Genomic DNA, 12,982 nt, shown 5'->3' with positions numbered 1-12,982 from the left:
GCTTCGCGTCAAACAAACTTAGATTTCTGTGCCCGCCTTCGCTCGGCTCCATTGGCTGTTTAGGGCAAGCCCATAATAAACAATTCCATGCTGTTTCCCCTCATTGTATACAGTTTGAATACATGTATGATAGACTTTAATGTGGCAGTACAGACTCGCAATGAACAATATTCATTTGTTTTAAATGCACATGTAATAAAATATGTACTATATATTATAGTACAGTGTGCCTAAAAGCGTTCAGAGTCACTGCCTCAATTTGTCTATTAAACTAATAACTATGTCTTATTTCACAGTACCCTCTTGGTAATTATGGCACGCGCTTCTCCTAATGAAAATGTTTAACGCAAAGCACCTAAAAAGTGCCCTGAAGATAAAACAAGGACGTGGGAATTTAGTTGGAGCGTTCTGATTGGTTGTTGTGCCTGTCAATCAGCGGCGGCAAGGTGGGTTTATTCGGCTACCGCTCTAAGCATGTTAGTACTGTGAGCTTCAGTGTTTGGCTTGGTTTGACAAGTTCCCCCGGACGATCATGGGGGCTGGAGTGAGTAGTTAGTTGACACATCAATAGAAAGTTGCAGCTGAGTCGCGTGCGTTTCAGGTACACTCGGTGCCTGGCGCTTTGGCAAATGTAGGGACGTGAGAAGTTTATGGTTATTCCCTTTGAGCGGTTCGACATCCAAGCAAGTCTACACTAGAAAGCCCGGTGTGAAGATGAACACCCTGTCTTTTGACGATCCAACGTTGGATCACCTGGATCCGACGCTGTCGCTTAACGACCCCAGCGACATCGACACGGCTCTTTTAAGTGACATTGATGGTAAGAAACTAAGTCATCACAGCAGTGTGTTAATCCAGATGCGTCTAGTGTTTGCTAAACGGCTAATCCGGCTAAAACATCCCTTGTAACTTACCTCTTGACTTGGTAATATAATATTAAGACTAAATATAAACCACTAACTTTAAGGTTTGTCTTAAGCTATAGCGTGCCGTGCATCACGCATCAACAACTACTATTGAGCCACTTAGCTAGACAAGCTAGTTCGCCTGTTTTGCTAGGTTTTGGGGGTTAGCAAAGCTGGTGTGATATTATAACGTTTTCAGAGTGTGGTACAGCGAATAATCAGAAAAACACTTTATCACCTTACACCATAAGTAATTAAGTTTGCGTTCGCAAGGTGTTGGAAAACTGGGAGGCGAAGCTAATGTGTTGCTAAACGGTAGTGAGTGCGCCCCGCCTCCAGCCTGCTTCACAGAGAGAGAGGTTACTGTCGTTCGTTTCTCTCGGCCGGGTTCATCGTGCCACAGTTGACCGAGTCAACACATTGTGTTGGTTTTTTTTTATTAAAGTCATAGAACAAACGAAACATCGCTGTTATCATACTGTTGGTGATGGGTTTTGGTCTGCTTTTAGAAGTATGGCACAAACAATGAACGCGAAACAAATGCACAGTAAAGAAAAAGGTGGCGGAATATTCTCAGAAAATCGTCTTTATACGTGGCTATTTTTTTTAATTGCAGGCGAATGCGAAATAAGCAGCGCCTTGTAAAACAGTAGTCGGTAAATCATATCTTGCAGTCGTGATCGCCATCTTTGTAAACGTGACCGACAGTAACCCTCGGCGCTGCTGCTCGATAGTAACCCCGTGTGAAGCCACAGACAGCGCTCGCTCCTTCCTGTCTTGGGCTGATCGCAATAGCGAGTCTCCGGGACGCGCTCTGATTGGCCAAGAGCGATCACCTCATGCAAAACACTGGTTCACAAATCCGGGCCGCTGTGCTTCCCTGCAGACACAACATTGACTCGGAGAGGGCGCCTTTCAACAAATACATTACAAGTCATTGGTTCGGCAATAATAGAAGCCAATAAAAACAGCTGCAGTACACTTTGTGACTTGTTTATGCCGTAGTTTTTGGTTGTTTATGAACCATTTAATATATTAGCTTCTAAGCATTATTCCATAGATGTTCCCTGAAACCTCAGATTTTAGGCTTTAACTCCCGATGAACAAATGAGACACTAATTTCCATATTTGTTGTTTTAAAATGATCCTATCTTAAATGTGTGTGTATGTGAACCTGGTATTTCAGTGGGGCTCCCTTGTGAAGCAATAACATTTCTGTTGTATGTTTATAATCCCTGCACATTATCATGATGGGAATTTAATTCCATTCCTCCGCAAAGACATTCTCATATTAAAGGTTTTAGTATAGTACTTGTGTACTATTGAAATAGCTTTGGAATCCCTTCCAGCCTGGAAGTCCTCAGAAATCTGTCTTTGTCTCAGTGTCCTTATCACATTTTCATATTATAATTTCTATAATGTTTTTTTTTCTGTTCAGACATGCTACAGCTCATCACCAACCAGGACATGGAGTTTGGAGGACTCTTTGATAACTCCCTTTATAATGGGCCTCCACCGACTCAGGAACTTCCTGGACTCACCCAGACTATAACCCCAGCTGCCCCTCCAACCCCCTCTACTCCAACTACACCCTCCTCCATCCTAAGCAGTAGCCCCCACCTCGATGCACTCCTGGGCCCCCCCATCACCCGTAGCTCCTCCACCCCAGACAAGACCTTTCAGCCTCCAACTTTCCAGGGGTCCCCCTTGGCCCAGGTCTCAGGAGCCACCCCAAGGCAGCAGCCTGGATCCCCACAGCAGACTCAGACCCTCAGACAGCCACAGGTGGAACAACCTCAACCCAGTCTTAGTCCGTCTCCTCCGGCCCAGGCATCGTTACCTCATTGCTCCCCAGTTTCGAACCCAGCCTTCAGCCCCACACCTCAAGCTCTCTTCACTGCTCCTGCACCCCAGACTCCGCCTCAACCCCAGCGCCAGTCTCAGCCACAGACACAGCTTCAGGCTCCGGCTCAGTCCCAACAAGCCAGGACCAACTATAGCACTCAGAACGGCTACACAGGTGAGATGAGTTAGCACTATTAACCAAGCTGTCATCAGATTGTGGCAATCCCTGCTTGCGCTGCATTTGAATTCCTCAGATGCAAAGTTATGAATCCATGGCTTAATTGGTCACTATATCAATTTCATTTGACTTATTAACTTTTTTGCTTTAAACAATTTGGAGAGATCACGCAAACGCAAAACTTATGAGAGCAATGTAAGATCCTGTTCTTTCTTTGGTGATGAAGTTAATTTATTGGTTTATGGAACTAAAACCAGACCAGTTCGAAGCATATTTAAGTTTCGATGCACATCTGACTTTGTACAAACTCCAATAATCGAACCACTTTGCTCAACTAGGTATTTTTTCATGTGTATTACATTTCACAAGCTGGGACGCTAGGTCATTTAACCTCTGCTGATCTCATATCTAGGTTTTAATCTAATAGACTTTGCTCAGCCTTGTGACTATCTGCGAGCTAAAAAAAGTTTCGATAAAACTTGTTAAAAGCTGTCTTTTTGGAGACAGACCACAGACAACTCATTGTCACATGTTTCAGAGGAAGAAAATTGTCAAACTAAACTTGGCTTCTAATTTTACATTTTAATAGTCCTAAAAAAATGCTGATACTGATTGGTGATTGCAGTAGCTGTCCAGTTGGAACTGATAAATCATGAGGTGACTAAAGGTTGCTTTCACTTATTCCTAATAGGGTTACAGTTCAGCTGTCGGCCCACTCACGAACCATAAACCTGTTTAACATATTGTTTGCTAGTACTGTTATCTTTTAAATCTTTGTTTCCTTAAAGCACATACAGTATCATATTTCTGGACCATTATTACACTTCAGTGAATGGGAATGAAAGAACCGTGGCAGTTTTTTCATCCGATCTAACATATCCTGTTTAACGTGTTGGTTAAATGTCTGTGTTGGCAGCTGGCAGCCCGAGCACAGTGAGCCAGCCTGCTTCCAGCGTGTCGCCGGCACCTTCAAGCGTTCAGCCAGTGGCCATTCAGACTCAGCTCCAGGGCCTGACCACCACCGCGCCTCTGCTGGCCACATCAGCCAGCCCAGCTACTCAGACCATCGCACCACACGTACAGCAAGTACCCGTAAGTGTGTGAGGCGGCAAAATAAATGAGCCTCGATGGACTTGTACGTGCAAAGAAAAATAAGAGAGCTTGCTGTTGTAATGCATGTTTTGTATTGTTTGTGTTTCTCAGGTATTGCTGCAGCCTCAATTCATCAAGGCCGAGTCTCTGCTGCTGACTACTCTGAAGCACGATCCCTGTATAGTCACTACTGTGGCTTCTTCCACAACCCTGGCTACTACCACCCCAGTACAGAGCACGTCTTTGCAGGTAGGCCTCCTTCTGTACTTCTGCTAGACTAAATTAATGAACTAATTGCATCCCTGTCCCAGTTTGTTTCAATCCCGTTTCCCCCTTTTCTTTGTTTACTTTACAAGGCTTTCATGGGAGGAGGCACCATTCTGACAACGGTGCCCGTCATGGTTGACGCTGAGAAGCTGCCAATCAATCGCATCGCCATCAGCGGTAAACCCAGCGGGCAGCCTCACAAGGGAGAGAAGCGCACGGCTCACAACGCCATAGAGAAGCGCTACCGCTCCTCCATCAATGACAAAATTGTGGAGCTCAAAGACCTGGTGGCTGGTACTGAAGCTAAGGTGAGACTATCAGTCACATTTAAACTTGTTAGCTGTCTCAATCACTTCACTTCTGCTAACGACACAAATATACTGTTTGTTACAGTATCTAATACTTATGTTTCATAATTACCTGTATAGCATTTTAATCTATTTTTAATCTTTTTCCTTAGCTCAACAAGTCTGCAGTGCTGAGAAAAGCTATCGACTTTATCCGTTACCTGCAGCAGACTAACCAGAAACTCAAGCAAGAGAACATGGCTCTGAAAATGGCAGCGCAGAAGAACAGTATGCTCACTAAAACAATGTCTCCTTTTCTTTCACTGAAAGTTTGAAGGTGGAGTAAGTTTCACATATCGCCTTTCCTCTGGCTGCAGAGTCGCTCAAAGACCTGGTTGCCATGGAAGTAGATGGGCAGGCCGATATGAAAAGCGAGCTGCCCACCCCGCCGGCGTCTGACGTGGGCTCCCCGACTTCTTTCTCACAATGTGGCAGTGACTCAGAGCCCGACAGCCCAATGGGAGAAGACACCAAGGTATGCAGCTGTCTGCTGGAGTGCAGTCTGAGGAGGAGGAGGAGGATTCAAGAGATATGTCTGTTTTATCCCAGCAAACTGTGGTTAACGTGTTGCAATGTCATCACTAAATCCCTTCCTGCTTCTGCATTAAGTAGTTACTTAATTACCAAATGCCATAATCTTCTTAAAGCCCGATTTAATGCCCCAGCATTAAATTAGCATCTCTTAGTCTTAAAAAAAAGTAGAGAGGCGTGGGGGCTATCGTTGGAGCGCTGAAGCTGTTGCATGCTGTGCTACTGTGACTCATATTTCTGTTGCCCATGATATCGTTGTTAGTGACAACACGAAGCAGAATGAGGAAAAAATACATTGTCAGCTATAAAAGATTATATTATTGTTTATGAACCTAAATTAATAATCATATCAATCTTCTTGTAAATTAAAAAAAAAGATCTTTTTAATCAATTGCTGCATCTTTGTGTTGGAGTAACATACGTGTCTGTCTTCTCTCCGCGGTGCCAGCCGAATGTGGGCATTTTGGACACATCGGCAGCAGGCGGCAGCGCTGGGGGCATGCTGGACCGCTCCCGCATGGCTTTGTGCGCCTTCACCTTCCTCTTCCTCTCCCTCAACCCTCTGGCCAGTCTGCTTTGCTCATCCGGCAGCGGCTCAGCTGGCAGTGGCCCAGCCATCACCACCCATCATGCTGGCAGAAACGTTCTGAGTGTGGATGTCACAGGTATTGCTGGGAGGGAGATTAAATGAAGTCACTCTGGAATACTTGCTTTGCACTTGCACACAGCTAAATTTTTATTTCCTAAAATATAAATAGAACGTTTACATAAAACAAAAGTTAACCATTTCACGGTAATGTGTTTTCCACAGCAGACGTGTGGAGCTGGATGGACTGGATGCTGCCAACTATTCTGATATGGCTACTAAATGGCATCCTGGTGTCTGGAGTTCTGATCCGTCTCTTGGTGTATGGAGAACCTGTAACTAGACCTCACTCTGGATCTTCGGTTTTGTTCTGGAGGCACAGGAAGCAGGCTGACCTGGACCTAGCTAGAGTATGTTTTTTTGGTCTCATTACTGTTTATCAATTTATTTATTATTTCTTTTTATCATTGATAGAATGACCGTTACCTGTCCTGCCTGGCCTTTTCATCACTGCCGTCTTCTAACCTTCCTAGGGGGATTTTGCCCAGGCCAGTCAGAATTTGTGGACCTGTTTAAAGGCTCTTGGTCGCCCCTTACCCACCTCCCAGTTGGACCTGGCCTGTGCTGCATTGTGGTCCCTCTTAAGGTTCTGTCTCCAGCGCCTGTGGGTCGGCCGCTGGCTGGCCGCCAGGGCTGGAGGTCTGCGATATGACCGCCCCCTGCAGGAGGATGCCTGCAAAAGCAGCCGTGATGCTGCCCTGGTCTACCACCGCCTGCACCAGCTTCACATGACGGGTTAGTTTGGTGAAATTTGTTCCTGTTTCTACAATAAACCAGTGTTGGTGACTGATTGATAAACGTCTCAGGTGTTTAAAGAGTTTGTTTTAGTGCTAATAAAGAATTTAAATGAAGTAATTATCTGGTTCTTTCTCGTTTCTGCATACAGGTAAACTAAATGGCAGCCGCCTGTCTGCAGTGCACATGGCTCTGAGTGCAGTAAACCTGGCAGAGTGTGCTGGCTCTTGTCTCCCTGTTGCCTCAGTGGCCGAGGTCTATGTTTCTGCAGCTCTACGTGTCAAAGCCAGTCTCCCAAGGATCCTGCACTTCACCTCCGTATGTTCTTCTACTACATACACATTGACAAATGTAATATTCATTCATCTTGTGCAAATGGACTACTAATGCAAATTACTACTTGCACTCTATTCTGTGTGGTATAAATGTTCTAGTGGTATACACTTGAGTTATATAAACACAAGCACTCGAAACCACAACCACCACTGTGATTAACAAATTGCATAGAGTGAATTTAAAATGCTCTTATTTTGTTTTTTCCATCAGCGAGTGTTTCTGAGCAGTGCCCGCCAGGCGTGCCTGTCGTCCAGTGGCAGCGTGCCTCCAGCGATGCAGTGGCTCTGTCACCCACTAGGTCACCGCTTCTTTGTGGACGGGGACTGGGCTATTCGCAGCACTCCGAAAGAAAGCATATACAGCCAGGCTGGCAATACTGGTCAGTCCATGCAGATTGCCTTCACTCACGTCCAGACTGTGTTGGGTAGCACTTAGCCGCCCCCTCTTTCACCTTCCTGTCATTATTGGCTTGTTTCTTTGTCTTCCAGTTGATCCTTTGGCCCAGGTGACTCAGGCTTTTAGAGAACACCTCCTGGAGAAGGCCCTGTACTGTGTGGCTCAACCTCATGGCGAGAAAAACCCCAGCCAGGGCGAAGGGTAAGACTGTAAAACCCAGCTCTTAATGTTTTCCACATCATTTGTTTGATTTTCTTTGTCAGTAGATGCGGACAAGGGATAAACAACAACACTGATAATATAATCTCATCTAAAAATACACAAAGCGCCTTTGATAATAAGGGATGATACAAGGTACTTGTATGTTGACATGGCAACGAAATAACCATTTTGTGCGTCATGGCCCGCAGGGAGTATGCCGATGCCCTGGAGTATCTGCAGCTGCTGATTAGCGCATCAGATGCAGCTGGAGCCACGTCTCAGTCCTTTGCTATTGGCTCCAACATGGCTACAGTGACAGGTAGGTTGCTATAGTCATAATATTATATTCCAGCTGCAAATCGTCTTCCGTTTACGTCAAAACTTGCTTCTCTTGCATCCTGTCTTTACCGGCCCTACCTTTTTATTTCTTTAATTGTGTTACAGAATTTGATAATTAGTTAATTTCTACAATACTGAGACTGAGCAGCTTGATTTTCACTGTGCTGACTATCGCCCTCCCACTGCTTTAGTTTGTCCTGACTGATCACTGATCTGAGTGAAATAAGGATATGTGAAAGGGAGCTATGTGCTTGATGGTTTCATCTATCTTCAGCACTGTCAAATTGGTGATCACCTTGAGAGGAGGAGGCAGGCAAAGGGGCTATACAGGGATTTTAATAGGATACACTTGGCTGGGCCTCAGGTTGCTCACTCACTGCGCCTGTGTGCTGCCTAATGTTGAACGGAGTAGTTTTCCCTCATAAGGGAGTCGTCAAAATGGCTGCTTTCCCTCAGCATGACTGTGCCAGAGGGGGGGAAACAGATTGATTCAGAGGTCAAACCTCAGACAGCTGTTCTGTGTGTGTGTGTGTGTGTGTGTGTGTGTGTGTGTGTGTGTGTGTGTGTGTGTGTGTGTGTGTGTGTGTGTGTGTGTGTGTGTGTGTGTGTGTGTGTGTGTGTGTGTGTGTGTGTGTGTGTGTGTGTGTGTGTGTGTGTGTGTGTGTGTGTGTGATGCATGTTAAATCTCAATGTGAGCAGCGTTAGAGTCATATATTTGCATGTGTATATCCAGGACTTGGTGTCTCATGTGTTTTATCTCAACTTTAAAGGCTGCGATCCACACTCCAAGTGGTGGTCTTCTGTTGCCGTGGTGATCATCAACTGGCTCCAAGGAGATGACGCTGCGGCAGAGAGGCTGTATCCGACCGTTGAGCACCTGCCCCGCAGTCTGCAAAGCGCAGAGTTAGTTTAATATACGCACACCGGACCTTCATCCTGCCTAAGACTGTGTTGCATAATCGACACGCACACACACACACTTCAGCTACTTTAACCTGTGTCCTGTCTCTTCCCCCTCCGTCAGGAGTCTTCTGCCCAAGGCGTGTCTGAACACATTCAGGGCAGTGCGGGCGCTGTTGTCCAAGCCAGAAAACTGCCAGCTGAGCCTGAGCTACAGTGACAAGGCCAGCGCCCTGCTCCGAGACAGCCTCAACCTAGGACCACGCTGCCACAGCTCCAGTTTAGACAAGGTACGCGTCCAGACACACACAGATTTGTGCTCGTAAAAGTCAAGTTAAGTTTATTGCTCCTGTGAAGGAAATTCTGTGAAGGTGGCGGCATTAAAAAAAAAAAAAAAAAAAAAATTCACACACACGATCGCACAGTGACAGATGTGTCCAAACATGCGCACGCATTATATTCTAAACGCACATTATCACTTGAGTAGCCAAACACACACTCCCCCCAATCGAGTTTCACAATACAAAGCCCCCGACGTTACCACAGACAGTGAACCCCCCGCAGCTACTCCACTCTGATACCACGGTGTCCTACCCTCTGGCGTTCAGCAGATGGTGATGCTGGTGGATGTGTAGCTCACAGTGTGTGCGTGTCCATGGCCAGAGCTGTGGTGCATTGTAGTTGCATTGCATGTGTGTCTCAGTAGAGTGCAATGTACCTGCAGTGCAACACAGAACTGGGCCACTTACAGCAGAACACAGGTGATGAGCGGTGAAAGTGCCTTTTGTAGTAATTGATCCCGGGCAATATTTGTGTGTATTGTAACTGGTAGCTATTATAAACTATTTTATGCATCTTTTGTTTTCTCTTTACCCTTTTTCTAGGTTGTCCAGTTGCTCCTGTGTGATCTGCTGTTAGTGATGAGGACCAATGTTTGGCGTCTGCAGCAGCAAGGGGCCAGTCCTGCGGGGTCCACAGCCACCAGTGCCCCCTCAGGGGTCCACCAGGCCTCCCCTCCGGAGCTCCAGGGCTTTCAGCAAGATCTCAGCTCCCTACGCAAACTGGCACACAGCTTCAGACCTGCCATGCGAAGAGTATGTAAAACAATATGCACAAGTGTGTGTGTGTGCGCGCCCATTGTAGTTTGCCTCCTGTATTTTGTGAAACTTTGTGAGCATTGGACTGATCTTACTTTTCTCTTAGAATTAATACATAATGCACTGTGGGAATTGCTCGAACAAGATGCACGCATCAGTTTAGCCCACACATTGGTGTATTTGTGCTCATTAGGATGTGTCTTGTGCTCCTAAACCCACATGTAAAAAAATGCGAACAGCAGGCATCAAGATCACTACGTTCTACAGATACGTAAACTGGCAACTGAATTCAAATACAAAATGCATCATGGAGAGACACGCACAGACTGTAAATGGAGCAGGCAGGTCCTAAGCACAATACTCTGTGGAAATTGGCAGGGAGGTGTTGCAGCATGCATGCTCACCCCCCACAGGGAAGAGTTTAGCAGCGTTGTTCACAAGGCTTCAAAGTCTCTCCGAGGCAGAGCTGAACATTCTGTGTGAGTCATCATCACTCGCTCTCATGCCTCCGCCTCCTTCTCTTCTCTCGTCTCATCTCTCTCCAGTTGTTCCTCCATGAAGCTACAGCCAGGCTGATGGCGGGGGCCAGTCCCACGCGCACGCATCAGCTCCTGGATCGCTCGCTGCGACGCAGAGCAACGCCTGGAGCCAAGACAGGTGTGTCTGAATGGGCTTTGGTCTCTTGTTATTTTTAGAACACTCTTGTAGTAGTAAAATGTGTCTGTCGTTACGTATATCTGTGTGTTTTGTGATGATTGATCAAGCAAATTATTTGTGACTGATAAGTTGCCATTAATTTGGGCTCTTTTGTATTTTTCCCAGTATAATGAGACATTATGGGCAGCATTGAAGGTTCTGATTGTGCAGTCATAATTTTACATTAATTAATTTAAAATTTTCAATTAAGCTTAATTAAGATAAATAATCTAAAAGATTCATACTCACTGATAAAACTCAATTTTAGATGCAGCTTTTAGGTCTTTTTTCTTTTTTCTCCAAGAGTCACTGATTGGCTGTAATCAGTGGCTCTAATCAGCTTCTCGTCTATTTTGCCCAATTGTTCGCTGCACTAAATCCCATCAGTAATTAAACAAGAAGCGGCTGAAGCCCGATTGGCTGCTGGTGCTTGATGACATCAAAAGCCTCACCCGAAATGCCACGGTAACAGAGTTCTTTGTGTTTTCGTGCGCAGAGGAGTGCGAGACGCGGCCCGGCCAGCGGGAGCAGGCGGAGGCTGTGATGCTGGCGTGTCGCTACCTTCCTCCTTCCTTTCTGTCGGCTCCGGGCCAAAGGGTGGGCATGCTGGCAGACGCAGCTCGCACCCTGGAGAAACTGGGAGACAAGAGGACCCTTCACGACTGCCAGCAAATGATCATCAAGCTGGGCAGCGGAACCACCGTCACCAACAGCTAGAGAGAGGGACGTGCATGGACACTGTACATAGAAACATCTTTTGACAAACAAAAAACACACACGTACAAAAGAAACAGACTCCTGCCACACAAGCAGTCTGGCATTGATGTGGAGACGTTGAACAGCTCATTAAACTATAAAGGTTCATATCAAATAGAAAGCATTTTGTTAATGGATCTCCCTTCCACCACCTTGACCCCACATGAAAAAGCTCTTGTAGAGTTTGTGCTCTGACTGCTACAGGTTATTATCAGAGTATACTGTAGGAATCACTTTTCTCCCACCAAGCTGAGGGCCTCACCCCCACCCCCCAATGAGAATGAATGGCAGTGCAACACTTTATCCACACAGAGGCAATATCTCATCCTCATTCTGGACTCTGTGTGTCTGTGTATGTGAGAGATTTGCCCTGCCTGTAGTAGTACAGCCCCGCCTCCAGTCTTTCAGAGATGCTCTCCTACCTGTGGGGGTGTTCGGTGAGTTGGAGTGGCAAGCCACTCTGATTGGCTGCAGAACGGCATGTCTCTCGTTCACGGGAGGAGAATGACGAGTCTCGGATTGGTCTGACCGTGGGCCCGTTCAGTGGGAAGCCACTCTGCAGCTTGTTGAGAGAGCTGATTTGACTCATGTTTCACTAATAATAATCTGAGATGAGGTGGCTCCCATTACATGCTCTGCCTCTGTCTGCACTAGCCCCTCGAGGCTGATTTTCAATGATAAGTAATAATATGGCTTTATGAAGTTATTTTCAATAAGGTTGTTTTTCTCTTTCTTTTCTTGATGTGTACATATTTTCAAATGTATTTATGATCTGTATGTAATTTGCAGTATTTTGCATAAACAGAGTGAAAAGTCCTTATTTTCTTCCCTTAATCATTTATTCGGTAGCTTCTGACAAGGTCTAAATAATGTAGTTACTGTATTGTATTGCCAGGGCCCGGAGCCCAAATAGAGACAGGATCAAGTTATCTAGGTGACATTTGCCTCACACTGTCTGACTCAGTCAACCTTTTGCACTGTTGCACACGTATGCAACTATAATAAAAGAAATTGGCCAATTGTGGATTCACCTTTCACCTTCGGACCATAATGTGAACTTTAGGCACTTTTTTTGCAGACATACAGACCGTCTTAAAGTAATTCATTATAGTTGACAGGTGTTTTCCAAAGATGTCCTGTAGCGGATCGTCACCTGGTTTGCAGTAGTCACAGCTCCGTGCTCCTAGAGAACCACAGTTAATCATTAGAGGGCAGGTAAAACACTGGTTTTCGTTTCAAGCATGTGTTTTCTTTCAGGTCCAGTATGTTTTTATTGTGTGTCACTAATGTGAAGGAGCAAGGCCAGATCGATATAAATGACACCAAATCATATCTAAAGGTATTGTTCACGTGTCCTTTAACAGACATTTTCATTCTTTTCTGATGTAAATATTAAAACATTTTGTAACGAATACTTCAGCTTGTCTCTTTCTTCATTCTTGCAGTTGGAGCAGGTCAATTTGATACCAGATGATGAAAGAACAAACCTCCATTAATACCATGTCGTTTTTAAACACAGGCCGTGGTCTTGCACATGGACTGGGGTAAGTCCTTTTGTTTTTGGAAGGAAAAAAATTTAAAAAACATTCAGAAGCATTTTAAATTTGAAAGCACTGATACTTTCTGCCTTAATCTCATCATACTGCTATGGAAAATAATTTGCTCATTGCTCTTTATAATTCCTTGCATAAATGGGCTGGATCATTTTCACACAG

The 12,982-nt window shown here is 45.4% G+C and overlaps 1 protein-coding gene across 2 annotated transcripts; it reads left to right on the top strand.

Moving 5' to 3' along the window:
• Positions 1-477: 477 nt before the first annotated feature.
• On the top strand, positions 478-12,083 carry srebf1 (sterol regulatory element binding transcription factor 1). 2 transcript variants are annotated; one of them, XM_029159066.3, is made up of 19 exons: positions 478-820; positions 2,344-2,925; positions 3,845-4,020; positions 4,132-4,269; positions 4,377-4,595; positions 4,748-4,862; positions 4,952-5,109; positions 5,614-5,830; positions 5,980-6,161; positions 6,285-6,546; positions 6,698-6,864; positions 7,093-7,261; positions 7,371-7,479; positions 7,689-7,798; positions 8,589-8,721; positions 8,843-9,008; positions 9,603-9,812; positions 10,361-10,472; positions 11,008-12,083. In XM_029159066.3, the coding sequence occupies exons 1-19, from the start codon at positions 715-717 to the stop codon at positions 11,226-11,228; spliced, it is 3,552 nt and encodes a 1,183-aa protein (XP_029014899.1). In that variant the 5' UTR covers positions 478-714; the 3' UTR covers positions 11,229-12,083. The 2 variants fall into 2 exon arrangements, with proteins under 2 accessions (XP_029014899.1, XP_029014898.1); XM_029159065.3 differs by having other exon boundaries at positions 5,977-6,161.
• Positions 12,084-12,982: the final 899 nt, after the last annotated feature.

Source organism: Betta splendens, chromosome 8 (assembly GCF_900634795.4).
Source record: "Betta splendens chromosome 8, fBetSpl5.4, whole genome shotgun sequence".
Lineage (NCBI taxonomy): Eukaryota > Metazoa > Chordata > Actinopteri > Anabantiformes > Osphronemidae > Betta > Betta splendens.
This window is presented reverse-complemented; position numbering and strand designations above follow the sequence as displayed.